This window comes from Rhagoletis zephyria, unplaced genomic scaffold (assembly GCF_001687245.7).
Source record: "Rhagoletis zephyria isolate East Lansing unplaced genomic scaffold, Rhagoletis_zephyria_1.1 Rzeph_scaffold_00837, whole genome shotgun sequence".
In the NCBI taxonomy this organism is placed as follows: Eukaryota; Metazoa; Arthropoda; class Insecta; order Diptera; family Tephritidae; genus Rhagoletis; species Rhagoletis zephyria.
In genome coordinates, this window is record NW_016157921.1 from 73,253 (window position 1) to 94,710 (window position 21,458).

At 32.7% G+C, this 21,458-nt stretch overlaps 1 protein-coding gene across 1 annotated transcript in view; it reads left to right on the top strand.

The window, feature by feature from the left end:
- Positions 1-21,458, top strand: part of LOC108361756 (protein unc-13 homolog A-like) — a 100,922-nt gene that overhangs the window by 35,751 nt on the left and 43,713 nt on the right. The window contains exons 5-7 of the mRNA XM_017614493.1: positions 7,364-7,583; positions 13,380-13,500; positions 18,422-18,528. Of these exons, the coding sequence (XP_017469982.1) occupies positions 7,364-7,583; positions 13,380-13,500; positions 18,422-18,528 (448 nt within the window). The remainder of the gene's footprint in view (positions 1-7,363; positions 7,584-13,379; positions 13,501-18,421; positions 18,529-21,458) is intronic.

Genomic DNA, 21,458 nt, shown 5'->3' on the forward strand with positions numbered 1-21,458 from the left:
ATTAATTACGGCTATGAATAAGCACCAAACAAAATGTAGGGTGACAGTATTAAAATCAAAGTAGTATGGATTTATTAAACCTCTACTCTCAAGCCAGATGGCACGGTAGTAATAAAATATAACATTACTTTATGTACTACCAAAAAAAGGTTGTTACCTAGCGAAATCGAGAGTTAAACAGGCATATACTTACATATGCATATGCAGTCAGCGTCAACAATATGAATACCCTATTTTCCATACCATTTTATTATTATTTTTTTTTTTATAAAAACATGGTTCATTCTACAGCAAAAACCAACAGAATAATTTTTTTCAATTTCATATAGAACTCAAGTAAGTTCAAGAAATACCAAAAAAATTTCATCAAAATTTTCAACTTTTCAATTCAATTTCTTAGTATTTTGAGTAGGCAGTTTTGTAGCCCATTAAATTTTGGGTCTCTAAAAATTATCGTTGATTTTTGAAAATTTTTCTGCCAAGTGTGTTTCGCATTTTCTTCCATATAACGCATGAACCAAATCTATTTTTATATGAAAGAAAACGAGCAACACCCTCGACAAAAAAAAATATCAAAAATCAATGGAAATTTTTATATACTTGGAACTTGCACCTAAACATTAATTAAAGTTTTTAAAAATTTTTTAAAAATGGAATTGAAAAGTTGAATTTAGTATAATAAGTTCAAGTTTTCTTTTGCTGACGGCTTTTTGCACATATTTCTATACAAGCATGAATTTTTTATGAAAAAAAATGTGCAAAACCGTTTGGAAAGAAAAAAACGAATGCCAGTTTTTTTTAATTGCACTTGTTATATGAAAAAACCCTCAAAAGCCATCAGCAAAAAAAATATTAAAAATCGACGCTGCTAATGAGCTACAAAACTGCATACTCAAAAAATTCTAAAAAATTAGATTAAAAAGCTCAATTCTTTAAAGAAATTTTGTTAAACTTTTCTAAGCTGTGCACAAAGTTTTAAAATTTGATTTATATGGTTTTGGTTAAAGCATGAATCATATTTTTATGAAAAAAATTTAATCTAAAAACCTTTAACAAAAATTACCATGTGGTACTCGTTTCTGTTCCCCAATACTATTTTATATGATGTCGGCTAAAAAACTTGAAATTATTGCAACAGTAAAATATTATTTTATCAAGTTTCAAGAAAAACACTTTGACGGATGAAGAAGTCTTTCAGGCCTACAAAGATAATATCGCCCGATTCATCTAGATCAAAAATGCTTCAGGCAAGTAAGAGTTACTCTGCATTTTGGCGACGGACCGACATATGTATGTATGTACATTTTTTTATTTGAATCGAATCGTGAATCGTGTATTTGAATTCAACTTTTGATAAGCGAGTCTCCCTGAACGGGGTTTTCCATATTTTTGGCCTGTGTGCGCTTTCATTAGAGACCTAAATATTTCGGAACCGAGTATCGAAAGTATTGGATACTTTTTAAATCGGTACCGAGTATCGGTAATCGAGCACGTAATTCGCTCTCCCAATCGCAATTGGCGCCCCAATTACCCTTCGAATTACGTAATTCGCCATACAAATTTTTTAGAGCGAATTACCACATTTGTAAGTAGTTCAGTCTCAATTTCCTTGCGAATTATGAACGAATCGTTATCGTACCCCATTTTTATCGGAAATTTATAGAAATTAGCTGCCAAATGAAAACGAAAGAGTAAACCAAAGAAAAAAAGTGAGCAAAAGTTGCATAATAACAGAAAAAGTTATTTTATAAAAATAATAATAATAGATTGGCGCTTACAGAATATGTTAGTGTTTGGCAGAGCTTCTCCTCCGATTTTTGGCGTGCGCCTTGATGTTGTTACACAAAGAGGAGGGACCTACAGTTTTACGCCGGCTGCCAACGGCGATTGCATTTTTATGAGAAGCTGTTTTTCATGCAGTGATGTTCAGAGAGATGTTTTACTCTGCGCGCGCCCATATAAAATCTACAGAGAGGTTTTGAAGAGTTTCGCCCGCGGGCGCTGTTTTGAGCATCACTCATGGCAGAAATATACTCGGAGGTTTGCCATTGCTTGCCGAGGGGCGATCGCTGTGAATTTTTTTTTGTGATGTTGCTTTGGCCAGGGCTTTAACCGAGACCCTGCGGAGTGGTAGCGCGCACTGCTAACGTCTACACCACGGCGGCCGCCGGAAGCAAAAAAATAAATTGTTAAAAAAGTATGCTGCAGGATACCATTTGTCCTCAGAGGAACTGTTCCATGAGGAGCAGTTTACTAATGGCCAAAACAACTTTTCGTAAAGTACCTAGAATTAATATAATATTCGCTAAACAAAGTTAAATCTTTATTTTAACTTACTTTTTTCTCCATCATCGAACATTCACAGCAAAGAATAGTAATAAATGGCAAATACCAACAAGCAGTAGAGCTGTCAAACGAGTTATTAAGCGAATTACGTGCCGTGGGAATCTACTTTAAGGGCTGTTTTCACCGACTCTGGTTAACACCAATCCCCAGTTAAACATCGTTGCCGCCGTTACCGACACAGTGTTATATGCATAGTGTCAGTAACACTGACAACGATGTTTGACCGGAGATCAGTGTTATCTAGACATTGAGAAACTGGCCCTAACAGGCCTTTTCCGCTTGTAACCGAACATTTTATAATAAGCATATTTTGTTACCAACAAGTTTCACCACTTCTTGCAACCGCAATTCTATTTACCTTATTTATTCAACAATTGAGCTTTGGAGATTTGCAGAAATTCTGGTGTTGCATATTTCACGGGGCAATATTTTGTTACCTGCTCATGAGACGGTAACAACATTTACCGGTTACAAGGTGTGGAGAATGCCAAAAGGGTTTAAAAATTGACAGTAACTTTATTTATTTATTGTAACCGAAATTCTATGTACATTCGTAATGCCGTCAAAATGCTCAGCTAAACAGTTTGTTTGTTTGTTTGTTTATTTATTGATTTATCCTAACACAACAATCTTACAATTATTTTTTAGTGCTAGTCACGCGTTTACAATTTTTTTATTAAATCTAAAAAAACATATGTATATGATACAGTGTATGGCAATTTAGAATATACTTATGTATTTGGAAAAGAGGGAGAGGGCGGGGAAACAGAAGAAAAAATAATATAATAATAGGTAGACAATAAAAAGAAAAAATAAAATTTATATAATAATATGTAGGAATTGCAGGTACACACAGAGTAAACAAATTTATATATTAATTGCATTCATTGCTATAATAGTTCTTACCCAAATAGGAAGAGAGCTCCAAAGACGTATGGAATTGATAAAAAACTGACGTTCAGAGACAAGGGTTCAATATTTGGTGTGTACTAAAAGTTCAGACTTCGATGATTGGAGAAATTGAAGTCTTTCGTACAAATAACTAGGCTCCTTAGAATTAGTTTTGGTGAAGAAATGGCATTGCATATTTCATGGGGCAATGTTTTGTTACCAGTTTATAATACATGTGTATAAAGTTAGCGAAACAACATGAAGAAAAATATGTCGCATATACCCATGAATTTGTGATTTTTTTCCGTTAATTAGTTGAGGAAAAAATAATTTTGTCTTTGTATTTCTTTTATATATATATAAGGTGATTTGCTAACTTTATATAAAGTCAAAGATAAAAGACTAGGCTTCATATCCGAATTTGCCGTTTTTTTTGCCGTTCCATGATGAGCTAGTTTACTTTTGAAAAAAAAACAAAAAACTTTAAATGAAAAAAAAAATTGGCAATGTTTTTTTCAATGTTCAATAATTTTTAGAAGAAAAGAATAATAATAAAATAGAAAAGAAAAACCGGTTGCTTTATGTACCACTTTGAATTTTAAACAAACAATATTCACCATGGTTAAAATTCAAAAAAATAAGTTCAGCAAAGAGTTCAAGATTCATAGAAAATTGCTATATAATTTTTATCACCCTATCGCCATCTGCATAATCTTCGCTCAAAATAATAATTACCTATTACTTGAATAAATAATAATATGAGCAATTCTAAGCCTCTTTGAATAAAAAATAATAATTTCTTCCAATTAAAAAATAAAGAAAAAATCAAAAACCGGTTTTCAACGAGCCGCATAGAAAATTATGCAACAAAAAATTTATTGCTTTTACTATTTTTAATTAATTATTAAACAGCTTTCCGCGAAAATTATTAAAAAAATAAGGCTGTTTAAACAAAACCAAAATTAAACGACAAAATCAAAAACAGTTCTAATGCACAAAATAAGCCAAACGTCCAATTATGCAACGCAAAAACCAATTGTTTTTATTATTTTTAACCATCTTTTAAACAAAAAAAAAAATGTTATGACAAAATCAAAACAGTTTTAATGCACAAAACAAGCCAAACGGCCAAACGGCGGTGTAAAAATTGGTTCAAAATAATAAGAACAATAGTTTTTTTTGTTGCACAATTTGCCGTTAGGATTGTTTTGTGCATTGAAACTGTTTTTTATTTCGCCGATTATTTTTTATTTTTATCTTGTTTAAACAGCCTTGGTGATTATTGTTTGTTTAAATTTTCAAAGTTGTACATAAAGCAACCGGTTGTGCTTTTTTATTTTATTATTATCTGTTTCTTCGAAAAATTATTGAACATTGAAAAAAAAGTTATATAAAGTTAGCAAAACACCTTATATCTAAAAAATACAAGAATGACAAAATAATTTTCTCCACAACTAATTAACGGCAAATTCATGGGAATATGCAACCGCCTTATTAAAAAAAAAATTAGGGACTTGGAAAGTGGTTTAGAAATTGGTTAAAAATAATAAAAACAATTGATTTTTTTTTGTTGCATAACTAGCCGTTTGACTTGTTTTGTGCATTTAAAACTCTTTTTAAATTTGCTATACATTTTTTTTTTGTTTAAACAGCCTTATTTTTAAAAAAATTTAGAGACTTGGAAAGCGGTGTTAAAAATAATAAAAACAATATTTTTTTTGCATAATTTGCTTTATTTGTGCATTAAAACTGTTTTTAATTTTGTCTATTCTTTTTTTATTCAAACTACCTTATTTTTAAAATAAGTTTGGCGACTTGGAAAGCGGTTTAATAATTATTTAAAAATAATAAAAGAAATAAATTTTTTTGTTGCATATTTTTCCATGTGGCTTTTTTAAAAATGGTTTTTGATTTTATCATTCTTTTTTTAATTGGAAAAAAAATATTACTTTTTATTCAAAAAGGCTAAGAATTGTTCCAGTTATTATTTACTCAAGTAATAGGTAATTGTTATTTGGGGTGAGGATTATGCATATGGCGAAAGGGTGATAAAAATTATATACACTGCCGGAGAAAAGTATAGGCACAGCAAATTTTTCACAATATATGCAACAATTTTTTTCATTCAATAACAAAAAAACATAAAAATATAATTCCTAAACTTTGTGCAAAACTCGCGAAAATTCAGCAAATTTTCATCAAAATTTTCAACTTTTTAATCAGATTTTTAGAATTTTTTGGGTATGCAGTTTTTCAGCCCATTAAATTCTAGTAAACAAAAATGCAAGTTCGGAGTTAGTCAAAAATCGCGTTGAATTTTGAGATTTTTTTTTGTTGAATATGTTTTGCATCTCTTCCATGTAAATTATTTTCGAAAAAAACTGGTTGTATGGAAGAGACTGCGTAAAAAAAATTGCCAATAATCAACAGTAATTCCTAGCTACTTAAAACTTGCACTTTGTTATAATAAAATTGATTGGGCTACAAATCTGCATACTCAAAAAAAATTCTTAAAAATCTGATTAAAAAGTTGAAAATTTTCATGTAAATTAGCTGAATTTTTGCGAGTTTTACACAAAGTTTAGGAATTACATTTTTATATTTTTTGTTGTTGTAGAATGAACCATAGTTTTATACGATGTTAGCGGAAAAATATTAGAATACAATTTTTTGCATATATTGTGAAAAATTTGCTGTGCCAATACTTTGTTCCGGCAGTGTAGCAATTTTCTATGAATCTTGAACTCTTTGCAGAGCTTGATGAGGATGCTTCTTTATTTTTTGAATTTTAACCATGGTGATTATTGTTTGTTTAAATTTTCAAAGTTGTACATAAAGCAACCGGTTATGCTTTTCTATTTTATTATTATTTGTTTCTTCGAAAAATTATTGAACATTGAAAAAAAAAGTTATGTAAAGTTAGCAAAACACCTTATATCTAAAAAATACAAGAACGACAAAATAATTTTCTCCACAACAAATGAATGGCAAATTCATGGGAATATGGGACATTTTTTTCTTCATGTTGATTCGCTAACTTTATACACATTTATGTATTATACATTCAAATTGACGAGTTAAACATGTTAAATGAGCTTGAACCAGTTAAAGGAATAAAAGGTGTTCATAAACAAGTTAAATCATTTAACTCGTTTGAAACCCATTTCAGCGGAGAGTTGTATCAGAAAGCTTTCTGCTTCAGCCAATCAGAGAGAGCATAACATTAAAAATTATCAAAAAATATCAAAATTTTTGCATGTCTGCCCGTCAAAAAAGAGGCCAAGGCGATAATTAGTTATTTCCCGTCAGGCCTCATCGTACGCAGAGATAAATAGTGCATACGAAGTCAAAACAAATTTAAACACAAAAAATCGATTTTGAATATTTTTTTAAATTTTTATTTGAAATCAAACAACCGTCAAAATTAACTCCAAATGTTCAATGTGGACGATTGTGTGTTACAAAAAGCCATGGTACAATTATTACAGGTATTGTCTTCCCAGAGAGTTTTGCTTCACATCGAAATTCGTGCTCGCTTATTTTCAGTTTGACGCTTTTCAATGTTGATTCTTTTACTTTTAGTTGGCTTTGCTTTTGGTTTTCGCTCAATTTAATTTTTATAATTTTTCAAAACAAAAGAACAAACGTTTGAAATAAAGTGAACAATAACAATTCTCGATTTATTTACTAAGAAAATGTTTATTTTTCGGCTTTTGCAAATTAAATAAGTTCTATGCAAGAAGGTTTGTTTACAAAAAATACGTGGACATATGTATATGGTATATGGAGAATAGAAATATCCCTTTTTCTTTACAGTAAACCTTTAGGTGTTGGCAAAAATGATATTTTTAAAATAAGGCAGATCGGAATATACGCTCTCTGGGAAGACAATACCTATAATTATTGTACCATGACAAAAAGCTATTTTGCATTTAACAAGTTAAATGGGACTAATTTTAATGAAATATAAGATATGTAGTAACAAAATTTACCGGTTACAATAGTTCATAGAATGCGAAAAGGGTTTAAAATTTGACGGGAACTTTACTAACCGGTTAACAAATATTTGTTACCAGTGCAGTCACATTTGTTTCTCACGTTGGTTTTTATTATAATTCTGCTTTAGAAAATGCACGTCTACAAGAAGGCTCTGCAAGCGCTCATCTACCCAATTTCCTCCACAACGCCGCATAATTTCGTGCTATGGACAGCGACATCACCGACGTACTGTTATGAGTGTGAGGGATTATTATGGGGCATCGCCCGTCAAGGAGTTCGCTGTACAGAATGTGGAGTGAAATGTCATGAAAAATGTAAAGACTTATTAAATGCCGATTGCCTGCAAAGTAAGTAAATTCAAAAAAGTAATTTTAATAACTCTTTTTTTCTATATTTCGATGTACATAAGTATATAATAAGCGCAGGCATTTTTTGTGAATATCATCATATCTGCTCCGTTCGTTCGATTTTCAAAATATGATGAGTTGAATTTTTTGTGATTAGAACTTTTTTAGCGGTACAGGGTGATGTGAAATTTGATGAAATGAAAACCGGTACAGTTGGCACAGAGGAGAAACGACTTGGCGGTTACAGCGCCAAAGAAGAAGAAAAAGAAGAAAACCGGTACCTTGAGAGACAGACCTCTGCGCACTCAAACACGTCTGGACGGATTTTGATGAAATTTGGCCCACGGATTTTTTAGGTTTTTAAAGGAGTTGCAACCTGTTTTAAAAGTTAAATTCAAGTTAATTCATAAATTAATTGAAATAAGTATGCATGACAACATGTGTGTCAAACAAGAGAGAATTAGGAAGGTTTTAGTTTCCATATTTTTTTGAAGATGTCTGCCACCTGCTAGAAAAGTCTGATTTAAATACATTATACACAAGTTATGCAAGATATTTCAATATTGGTGTCAAAAGAAAGAGTTTTAAGAAAGTTTTAGTTTAAAAGCTTGAAACGAACTGAGAACGACAAATTGTAGGAGGTAAAAAGTAGTTGAATGAAAACAAATACTAAGTTAATAATTTTTGCGATTGGTTTCATGCAAAAGCACCATTTGAAAATTTCTATTGCGTGCAATATCTTTGTCAATGATTTTGGTTTCAATGCCATACGGGTGCACTAGTATTTTTTATTACTGAAAAAATTCAATGTCACTACATGATGGTTTCAACCGGACTTTCAAAGACTTCATCAATAATACTTAGTTGCAAGGCATCAAAGCGTTTCTGCATTGTGCCCGTAATGTACACATACAAAATTGTCAGCAAAAGGCACTAGACATTGCAAAAAAGGCAAAAGAAGGCACTAAAAACGACAAAACCGGGAAAATAATAAAAATAACCATTTATTGTAGAAATGTTTATTTTACAAGTAAAAAGGGACTATCTATGAACTAGTTTCATTATATGAAAAATCTTTGACTATTTTCTCCTTTCCAGTTTTTAACCCACAAAACTTTAATCTCTATAGTTGTAGTAGCATTGAACCACAAGATGCATTTTGAAGTTTTCTGGCAGCATTTTCATTCGATTTTCGAATGGAACGTTTAAAACTTTCATATTGTCCGGAATAAGAGCTTTTTCCTTGCCCTTTACAATTAAGGGAAAAAATGCAAATATCTTAAAAACGCCAAAAAAAGGCAAATATCTTAAAAAAGGTTACAAAGGCAACATCAAATAAGTATATATAGAATCAGGGAAAGCTAAATCGTGGGCATTCTTAATCAAATATACTCTATCACCTTAGCAGAAGAAAAGGCAAATTCCATAAAGGCGTTCCCTGCATATGCCATTATTTGCGTTATAAGTATAACACGTTATTAATAGCATAATAATATTTGATTGAAAAGAGACAGAGAGATATAGGATAATATAATAGCGAATTCCATGTAAAAGAAAGAGAGAACTGCTCACACGTGAAACGCATATGCGTTAGATTTCTTTAGGAGCTCTATGTAAAATGATGGAAAGTTTTTGAATTTCTCACAAAAACTGTTTGTAGTAACAGGCGTACATATATAACGCATTAGTTAACAGATAGGGTTCTTACTGGTTAGTGTAATTATACGTGTGTGGAAAGCCTAAAAAACGCACCGCTGCCGTAAGCCATTACAGTTATCTGGAGAATTTATTTTAATCATCGTCCTCCAAATAAGTCGATAAGTTTGGTACAAGATCCCGATTCTATACCCGTAAAGAGAGAGTTCAAACAAATGCTATCGTTATCATTTAATATAATGACAAAATTGTTTAACTTTAATTGATGAAGTCAAGCTAGTTGTTAACAGACGCATTCAGATAAAGGTTAATTGCCAGTGTTGCCAGATTTTTTCAACAAAACTGTAATTTTCCGGTAAAAACGAAGAGTTTTTAAAAAACTAAGGTTAAATAGAAACAAACGATTAATTTAAAATAAGATAAACTGTTTAAGTTATGTTTAACAAAACCAAAAAAGACTACAAAAAGGATTATTTAAATCACATTTTATTTTTTTTTGAACATTTGATTCTATACATCAAATTTAGTATCTCACTTAATTTTAAGAAATCTTTAGTTCTAAAGATTTTTTCTTCGTTTGAATACGCTTTTTTTCTGCACTATGCAGAAGCTTTGTCCTACGTAATGATGAAAAACCCAACAAAAACTAAAAACTATAAGTCAGACGGCAATTTAGCCTAGGATCTCTTTTAATCCAACGAATAATAGCAATCATCTCTGCTCTCTGCACACCCAGCTACAGCTCGAACTAGAGGCACTATCGATAGTTTCAATTTATCACCACTTTCGATGAATGGTGCTCACTATCGTGATACTATCGGAAATATTTTTTCATCGTTTTTTATTCCGTTATTCGATGTCAGTTATAATTCCCACTTCAAGAATTCACAATTATTTGTGCGATCATGTAAACATATACGGAGTAAATATGTTCGAAAAATTTTTTATATATAGAGAATGAGCAAAATCTTTAACAAAAAACTGTCGAAAATCAAGAATAAGCCCTGGCTACTTCAAACATGCGCTTTTTACTAAAATTTAATGTACTGCAAATATTCAGTTTAATTTCTTAGAGTCGTTCAAACTATTTTTATTTTTAAGTTTGTTTAAAAAGTTACTTTTCGGTTAAAATACATATATCAAATCGATAACCTAGAAAAAAGAAAATGACTCTGAAAAAATCATGTTACTTTCTTCTTAGTGTAAGCATACTTAATTTATACTGAAATACTTATCTAATCTAGTTCCTTGAAGGGAGATCGTGTATGTTCATTAAAATGTGATTTCGTTTTCAAATCCATTTTATTGTTTAGTAATCTAGATTAGATGTGCCTACAGCAGCGGCAACGTATGCACAGCCTGTACAAAATTACTACGGGAGCAATCTCAAAGGAACATGCGACAAATACCACTGCTGGAAGGAACCTTTCGTTTTTTTCGAGTATGTCCTATCAAAACACTATTTGTTCCCCTTTATACCCGAAAGGGTATTAATTCGCCTAGTCGCTTTAAAGAAATAAAAACTAGCGCTAGCTGCGATTCAAACTGGGGTTCTCTGGTTTGCTAAGCAAACACTACCTCTGCATGCCAACACTGTATTTTAAATGATCTCAAATTATACCGGTAAGGGATGAGTTGAAACTAACTGATTTCCAATAATACCCGCATGAGACAAGTTGCAACTAACAAATGCCCAACTGTACCCCATTGATACTAATCCTGGAATACTCTCTTTAGAGATTAGTCGCGCAATTTTTTGCAGGATATTAATCACTACTAGAGATGTCAGTGGCAAAAATACATCGATGTATTTCTTCACTTCGATACACCGTCTATTTATAGATCGAGTGGAAAATTTTCGATGCATCGAAGTTAAACATCGATATTTTCGATGTATCGATATTTTTCCGACATCCCTAATCGCTACACACTTATCTTCGAGTAAAATTGCGTATATGTACAATAATAAGGCTGCCAGACGTTCTGGTTTTCCAGGATTTGTCCTGGTTTAAACAAATTTTCCACACTTAAATTGTCCTAGTTTTTAATGAAGGTCAATGCAGACACCCATCTAATTTTTAGCAGATTTATGCTTTGAAAAAAAGCATTAGTAGTCGAAAATCGATAATGAAAAATTTTTTCTAACATGTTGAACAATATCTGGTGAGTTTACCTTCTTTTTGTTTAGTTTATTTGGTTAAAATCTAATTTCGTATCTTCAGTGCAGTTCCTGAACAGATACACGGCTGAGGGGTCACACTTACCACGCTGTAGATAATTTCAGGAGTTAAAATCTCTTCCAAAAGACCTTTCTGAAAGTCATTCCTTTCTCCTTCCTTTTTTGTACAGTGTGGCACAAATTGAAGGGGTTCTGCCTTCGCTACTCAAAGAAGAGCTTCCAGAAGGGCTTTTGTAGGACGTACTTCTGAAGGCCTTTGAAGAAGTTTTTTTAAAACTGTTTTTAATTCATAAAATTTATACTTCTTTAGGGAATTTAAATATTTAAGGTTCATATCAAATATGTTTTATTGAGGCTTAAAGCGCTTATTGAATCCTTTTTGTAATGCTAAATAATATAAAAATATACTTAAGTACATTTGCGTAAATTGCAAATAGGAAACCCCTTTCTAGGAAGTATGCAGGGAAGCACTTTTTTCAGTCCTTATTGGGTAAGTCTTTTAGAATGGCTTCACTTCAGACAGCCTTCCTGAATTATCTTTAGGTTAGGCATACATGTACAAAAATTATCATGAAGCGCATTATAGGATATGTGGAAATTTGTTAATGGTGGTAAGACAAGCATTCAAGACCACGTTAAAAGCATCAAACACTTCACAAACATTCCAAGTTACGTCACCGTCAAGAGAAATTTGTTCTTTTATGATTTAAAAAAAATCAGAACATGAGCGTTTCATCGTCTTCAATCATTCAGCTCTACGGATTGTGCCACAAAACTAATTGCTTATAATATCAGAAAATTCTTCAAAATAATGCAACGCCAGAACCAGAGCAACTGAATTTATAGGGGATAATTGTCCTGGTCGATGGGTTCAGGATTATGGCAGCCCTAACATATAAGCAATTTTACAACAGCTGCAGCGAGTGTTGCTAATTTTAATGAAAATGCATCAGAACACTAGAAAAAGCCCATTTTTCCAAAAAGTACTAAATTTAGTGCGAAATGCATTGCGTTGGAAACAGGGACCTGTGCATAAGCATGCTCAAACAGTGATGTCAGATCAAGTAATGAGTAAAAGTACTGTGTATATTTCTCCATGAAGTAAAAAGTTATAAATGGCGACGAGGTTAATTTTTAGTTGCTGCACAGAACACTGATAAGATTCACATATTTATCTTAGGACTTAATTAATATAATATCGAGCCCTAACCGCCGAAATAACGTAAGCGACACTTTTTTCAAAATTTTCTTTTTGGTGCAGAAATATTCCTAGAGCATCTAGGTGCATTTCTGCATCAAAAAGAAAATTTTGAAAAAAATGTCGCTTACGTTATTTTGGCGGTTAGGGCTCGATATGTTAAACCAAACCAAAATCCTTCATATGAGTTATTATCGGTAAATATTTAAGTACACTCACTTCCTTTACCCCTTCCGCTAGTTTTTTCTTTCCCTTCTTGCCGGGCTCCCCATATTTGCGAATCTGGGCGTCGCTAGTCTAGTTAATTGGATGTTGGTTAAGGTATTGAGTTAGAAACTGTTATGATTGGTTTATTTGTGAAATATGTCAATCTAGTTCCCTGACTTTCAAATGCTTCTGGCAATATCTTAAATCGTGTTGGAGGTGAGAAATTAAACAATCGATGTATCGCTTTTATTACCGCTATCGAAGTTTTCAAACATCGATGTTTTAAGAACGAGTTATGCAACAACTGCAAATTAGTGACCACCGGGTAGCTTCGACTTCACTCCATTAAAGTACAGCGCCGGACTATACATACATAAATAGTGTGTCTCTAAAGCGCGCCCTTGTTCGACCTCTAGAAAATAGACCAATCACAAACGATGATTGAATAAATACATTGATTTTCAATTTTTAGGCCTGGAGGAACAAAAGAAAATTTCAAAGAAGCAGACTTATCTCTTTTCATGTTCATTTTTTTCTTTAATTTGCTTACAAATAGGAGCCGCCGAAAAGAGTTCGAAGCATGGAGCAGAAGACAAAGCCAATTCGATAATAACGGCCATGAAGGATCGCATGAAGCAGCGTGAGCGGGAAAAGCCCGAAATTTTCGAGCTGATACGGTAAGTTGCATAGGTCTAAGGTATTATCTCACTTGTTCATACATCCGTTCGTGATGCAAACGTTTAGAAAAAAGATAAAAATTGCAACCGAAAGGTGAAACGAGGTCATAAAAAACGACTAAAAAGATAAATTCCCCAAAAAAAATAACCTAGCTATGCAGATTAATTTCCAATTTTGGTTTTCGGCAAATCAATTAAACTTTTTGCTCGATTCTGTTTTGGTATTCATATTTACTTTCATGCTAAGCATCTACTGCCGATTTATTGAAAAAGTATTTAAGTAACATACAGCACTCCCTCTTCTAAAGAGACACAACTCAATTCGAAGAATTTATCTTCAATTAATGCAAATACATATTTTTATTTTTTACGATTATATTCTCTAACTATTAAACTACTTATGTATCGGTTTTTTTATTAATTTCGTTGAATCTGTACGACCCGTAAGAAGTTATACAACCGGATCTGATTTTTGAGTTGTGCATATTTTAAAGAGGGACTGCGTTATATTTTCCTCACATATAACCAATTGCTTTAAACTTATGTACAGATTAGTAACACATATACAACATATACTATTTTTGTATATGTATATCGTCAAAAGGTTGGGAGTCATTTTCTTATGCGCTTGCTGGCTATCGGGAATACTAGTTTTGATAACACACAGAGTTCACAGAGTTTTAGTCAGACAGTTGCGTACAAAAAACATTGACTCCCTTAAATGTGCTTCTGTTTAAAGCATTATAAATTGTATCGGATTTCCAAATAGCGACAGAGAAATCATATTTTAAGATTATCTTACATTTCAGAACGTAGAATACCTCATTTAATTTAAAAATATGGGATTTACTATAATCCGCAAGAGACTTATATCGGCTTAAGCAGAATGCCCCTTGCTGCAGAATCATCGGCGAACCACGTCAGGCATCTTAGATTTTTATATATCCGTCCTTTATATATGTAGGTCACCAGAAAAGGCAAGCAACAATGAAGGTTGTTAGACAATATACGCTTCGAGGTCTTTTCCGATCCCACCTTGACTACAGATTTGCTAGAGCATATACAAATTTTTCAGGGGCAGCTTGCAAGTGGCAAACCCCATATTAAGGAATTATTTTCCTGGAATGATCTACTTCGTGGCTACCCACTACATTCGTGTGTCCGGGAACCCAAATTAAGTTAAGCTGTAGCGCAGCTCTCATTGCAGCTTAGCTGTCACTGAAGACGAAAACACCTGTTCTAAGTTTATTTATAAACTACATAATAGCTGAAAACTCAGCGTGGAAGTCACTACAGTATACTGGTAAACGAAATGAGCAGCTCATGGCAAGGTTTCGCAGTGAAAAAATTTTTCTAAAAAAGTTAACCGACTTCTCCCTGCTTGGGTTTCCTTTATCGAAATTTCTATCAGGTACCAGTTTGACCGCATCGTTCCAATCTGCCCGGATGGATATCAAATTTGTGTCAAGAGTCCTTTCTCCCACTAAAATGTCTGTCTTAATCCGTAACTGGTATCGTGGGGTCCAAAGGAACCCCACCACCAATTGGATAAATTTGCTCAAAGCCAAAGGCTAAGTAATAAGTGGGTATAAAATGAAATATTTATGATAAAATTAATAAAAATTTGATTTCTATTTCGAGAAAATTTTATTATTTTAAATGCTTAGGTTTTTCCACAATTTGTGTATGTAACACTATTTATTTGCTTTTCAATTGGGTTCCAAATGAACCCTCGATACGAACAATGTAACTTAAAATATGGCTTAAACGAAGAGCAACAAGAGCTGTTGTCCCTCTATACTCAGTTGCAGAAAATCCAAAAGGACATTTAAAGCGTCATTTGGTGTTTTTCGAATTGTTCCGCTGATCGAGATCTTACTAAGCCATTGTACTTTACTAAGCAGTTAATTTATCTATGGCCCTCTCTCAAGAGTACAGAGCTATAGAGGTCTTCTCATACTACTTTCTGCTTCCTGATCATCTTTTTATACAAATCATTATTCGTAGTTCAATAAGTGATCGAACACACTGTCCCGTTTTCATACAGTTTTTTTTATGTCAAAGGCTTGGCTTTATTTCACAGGTTTTATTTCGGAGCTCACATCTTAATTAGCGTTCTGTTAATGCAGCCACTCTGAAAATCTCCGCGTACGCGAGATATCACCGTTTGAAAATTTTTCGAATACAAATTTTCTTGGTTTCACATATGTCCTGCTACTTACCAAGTGCGATGGATGATATCCATTATCGATACCCTGCATCGATGCATAACTGATAACTACTAGATACGTGGAGTTGAGAAATATTAATTTGAATGAATGGCGATTTATATATATTAAGCTTCCAAAGCTTAAATTTTCTAGTATGTACATAGTTGAATTGTATTCTAATTTATAGAATGCGAAACATGAACTATCCGTGGCGCCCTCAAGCGATACTCTGACTGATTTTTCCGTTTCTAGTAAGAATAATAAATGCATGGTTGGCAGGAAAGCATGAGAATGCAACTCAATCAGCAGCATGAAAATCAATAGACCACGAATTAACAACTATAATCTTAGATGATTCGAGACTTAAATGCATTTGGTTTTATAATGGTCCCCATTTTATGGATTTTTGTAGTTCAATCAACTATTCATTAAACTACAATTTCCAATAACTTACTTTGAAAATGTTTACAGCCGAAATGCACACTCATGAATTTGTTTTTGTAGTATCGAGATGTTTAATTGGAAGATTTTTTTGCAAGGACGTTGCTTAGGATACTAGTTTTAATTTTTTTATCGAAAAAGTAAAATCACACTATAACGATAAAAATGTACAAAAAAAATATATTAAAATCAAAAAATAATGATTTATCTTGATTTGAATGAAAAACTTTGATCGAATAAATAGAAATGCGATTTCAACGGCTTAAGAATGATATTTACTATAAGGGTAATAATCGTTATGGTCACTGATTAAACGTGCTTACTCCGCGTTCGCAAAGGAGCTTACCGGATCTAAGATCTACTTCGAGAATCAATGTGTATGGACATTCCTTTTCCACCAAATGGCTACTTAAGGTCTTTTCTAATACCTACGGCAGGGGTGGAGTTATCGCATAATGATACTTTGGCATTAGCCATGGGATGCGATTAAAAAGATTTTGTATGTTAAGCGTATGTATGGCTGACTTAAAAAAGGTACCAATACAATGTTTGGATACCGTTCTACTGAGGTATTCAAACTGTTTGTATATGCAGAGTTGCGAAACATTGCAACCACATACATTGCATATTTTGAATATTCAATATAGCAATGAATAACCTTTCGTAATTTTCCATATTCACGACACCAATCGCAACTAAAAATAAACGAAGCATCAACTTTGTTCCTGATGCGCTGATTACTCTAGCGATGCGTTTCGATAACTTTTCGTTTTGGAAGAGTATACATTGTCAACATTTTGTAGTTCGACGTTATGGAACATTATACTTTGTACGTATGCAATGCAATTGACGTTTTAGAAAACAGCCTACATATGTTATTTGTCACGTGGTTAGGCGCGCTTGTCCGCCGATGATTCTCATGCCAAGATTTTTCATGCCAGAACTGCGTTTGGATTTTCACCATTGCCTTCCGGGAAGCTAGAATAATAAAAATATTAGTGGGATTCATGAAAAGTTGCAAAGTTGTTGCAAATATCGCATTTGTCGCAAAATTTGCAACCTTGTGACACAGTTGATTACTTTTGTATGGAAACTTTCTTACGACAAAATTGCGACATTGCCATAATATATGAGCTGGCAATCATTGCAAAGTCAGAGTCGCGAAACACATGTTTTTTTCATTGTCCTCAAATACTTCAAGAAAAAGTATATCAGTTAAGGCTGCTTCGAAATATAATTGTAAAAACTTTTCTTTTTCTCTAACTCGCGGCATTTTTAAACAATTTTACATTTGCAATCCGGAATTGCGATAGGTCGTTCATACAACTTTGTTCGTAACTTTGCCATTTCGCCCAAAAATGCCACCTTGCGACGTTTAATGAATCGCAATATTTGGTTCCTTCTAACGGGTGATTTTTTAAGAGCTTGATAACTTTTTTTTTAAAAAAAACGCATAAAATTTGCAAACTTTTTGAAGATAATTTCATTTAAATGTTGACCGCGGCTGCGTCTTAGGTGGTCCATTCGGAAAGTCCAATTTTGGGCAACTTTTTCGAGCATTTCGGCCGGAANATTCAAACTCGGAACTTACAAATTCGAACCCGGCGAACGCTTAAAGATGACACCATAAAAATGTTATTTTGCTGTGTAGAGCATAACTGTCGTCTAACGGTCACTTCATTAATACTTCGCCAAATATACCAATGCCAATTATTAGAAAATACTCAAGTAGCACACTAGTGTATAACTTGGTGTAAATTTATGAATTTTGGTACAATTATTCAGATTTATACCAAACTTCGTAAATTTCCACCAAATTATACATCAGTGTGCTACTTGAGTATATGTATGTGTGTACATACCTGTAATACCCCCACAACCTGGTCATGTATAACCTCAGCACTTTGATACCAATATTTAAATATAGGCAATTAAGAATTCTGTAATCAACTTGCTTACTTGCGCTATTACTATATACATATGCATATGTATGTATACAACTTTTTAAGCAGCACCATTTTTAAAATATTGTCGAAAACGGGTAGGTATAAACCGTAAATTTTTTATGTATGTACAAATATATGTACATAATTTAGCATAAATGGGGTTATTGAAAATTCATTCAAGCCGTTGCATTATCCATATGTATATTCATCAATAAAAATATTCATAAAACAAACTACCACTACACCTGTCATTTAAAAACCTCAACATTAACCTACTATAACAATTACCACCATTCCTTTACTACGATCTGTGCGCATGCGCAGTGCGGTATTCGGCGTAGAAGAGAAGAGTCATACAGGTCACATGAAGGCAGTTAAACAAAGCGTTTTGGATGGTACTAGCAAATGGTCGGCAAAAATTGCAATTACAGGTTTGCATCTTTTAACTATGAATTAAATAAGAACTCAGTTTGTGTCTTTGTAATACGCACATATCTAAAAAACACTTCAAATACAACGGAAAATAGAAACACAAAATCCAAAACATGAAATTCAAAGCACGAAATACAAAATAAAATAAATAAATAAATACAAAAATCTAAAATCAAAACACAGATTTAAAAAATACAAAAAAGTCAGAATTCAAAACAAAAATACAAACAACCTAAACAAGAAATTAGCAAATTCTAAGCGACAACAATGTTCTCCTTTTAATAAAAGCACACATGCTAAAACACTGAATTTCCAAAAACAAAAATCAACAGGAACATAAAGAAACAACAATAGTTTTTTATAGCAATATCGCAACACACGCAAATGACCTAATGTGTTTTATTATAATTTCGAGATGAATAGAATACCATTTCAAATTAATTTGCTGAAAAAGAACCTATTGTGTACATTTGTGTGTTTCGATGTTTGATATATCATATATATACATATATTTATGTATTTTATATAATTCGATAAATTTAAATCAATCAAAATATCAACTGGAGTAATTATAAGTACAAGTATGTATGTGTGTGTTACTTTGTAGCAGTTTAAATGTCTGTACCCGTAAGTGTGTACTCGTATGTAGTATGTACTATATGTATATGTGCTACATATGTATGTAGTACAAATGAGAAACTTGCCTTTACATTTTATGTGTATGTGCATCCACAATATTTTTTTATTATATAGACATATATACATAAAGGATTGCTTAATTACGATTTCCAAACATACATACATATATAATGGCTTACATATGGACTCTTTAAAAAATATGTGTACTATAATTTTTTGTGCAACGAACATTTAAAATTTTCACATTTTGTTATATATGTACGTATGTATAAACCGCTAATCTGTCTAAATATATATATATATATATATATATATATTTTTATGCATATATGTAGGCATTTCCATGCGTATTTCCTTCAGGGCATTTAATAGCAATTTATTTCTACATGCAAACATTGCGATGTAGATTGTAGTAAAAAATAAGCAACGCTTCGTCTCTCCCCGTCAATGTAAACAGGTATTTGCTAAAATGTGGGGCCTCTTAGCTAGAGGAATTCTGTGGATTTACAGCTCTATGATCAAACCCTTAATGAATAGCGTGGGAAATCTGCTTGCCAAAATTCAAAGGACTACCGCAGTGTGCTATACAGAGGCTTCCCTACAACACCTTGGGCTGCTCTGGATGCACTGCTAAACCTACTGTCACTTAATACTTTTGAGGAGGCCAGTTAGGCCACCTGATGTCCGATACTGAGTCCAAACTTACACATTGTAAAATCTTTATTGGTGGCTCCAAAGCTGACGTAGAGGCAGAATATGGAGTATATATCGAAAGTAATGGAGGACAATATTCTCTTCTATCTTGGGAAGTATGCCGAGGTATTTCAAGCTGAGGTATTGCAATCCTCAAGGCCATGGAGTTACGTACATTTTTTAAATTATAGTCCAAACACAAAAATTTGTTTCTTCTTTCCATTCATAAGAGTGTTTTTTTCCCTTTTCAAGAAAAATGTGTACATTTTTCATATTAAAGAAAAGAACAAAATCCCTTTTCAGGTTAGCCTTTTTATTCCATATAAATCATATTTGTATTTTTCAAAAATTGAAACTTTTCTTTTCTTTATTCATCCCCGGGTCCCTGAGATGCAGCCGGGCCCGGTCTATTTCACAAGAAATTTTGCTCACACAAGGTTCGCATATTCCTCTGCATTTAGCGGCAAAAGTCGAAACTATGACTAATTATTGAAGTATTTCCCAGTTCTGAGCACGATTTTGCCTCCATGACGCTTCGCAGTCACCCAACTCCATGTACAGCCAATCTGCAGATTTCTATCAAAAAGCCCATTTCTGTATATTTCCAAAAGACTGTCTTATACTTTTGTTTCCACGGGACAGATTATGGAAATTATCTTGATAAAAATTGGTCATTTTTAATTTCGATCCCTACACTACATGCATATTCTTATTCAGAAATCATGGCATTAGCATAGCATGATACTGGGTCAACAATTAGGACATAGGGCTGGGACTAAGCTAATATTCGGATGTCCCGTTAATTTTGCTATCCGGACATCTGGTTAATATTTCTTGCATTTTTTTATCCGGTAATTCGGATTTTTTAATTAGATTTTTGAACATTCGAACGTCCGGATAGAACTCCCAGCCGTAGTGATAGCATTCTGTGTGAACTCTTAAGTAGTTAGGACATTTTAAGATGCAATCACACTCATCAAAAATCAGCAGGAAAATCATTAGGTTTTATCGTCCCATAGTAAGTATGTCGTCTTATCTGCAAAATTGGAGTGTTGCAAGGCGAATTAATATAAGGTGATAGCAGGAGTACAAAAACAAAAATTTACATATATTTTGTTTTTGCTTTGGCGGCATAAACTGTCAAAATCTGTAAGAGTGTGTGTAGAAATTCAAACAAAATTTTTCAATTTGATATCAGAAGCCGTGCGGCGAAACACATACACAAAATCAGCTGAGCTAGTAACACCACCTTATATTAATTCGCATTGGAGTGTGGTGAAATGCAGTTTGATTTGGTAGCTCTCGTTTTTCAAATCTGATTTTTTCTGTGCTACCCCTTTATATATAAGTAGATTAGCCTCATTTTCCGCTTAACTTTACTATCTGTAATTAAAAAATCAGATTAATTATAAAATAATCTCAGATTAAACCGATAACTTTTCGGTGTCTAACCAAGTTTTATCGATTATTTTTGCGAAGAAGAGATTAGAAGTTAAAGTAAACTAAAATGAACGCTAGGAAGAAAAAAACGTTTTTAAAGGTATTTTTAATAAAATATGAGGTTAAAATTTATTTAAATTGCTTAATTTAGCAGAAA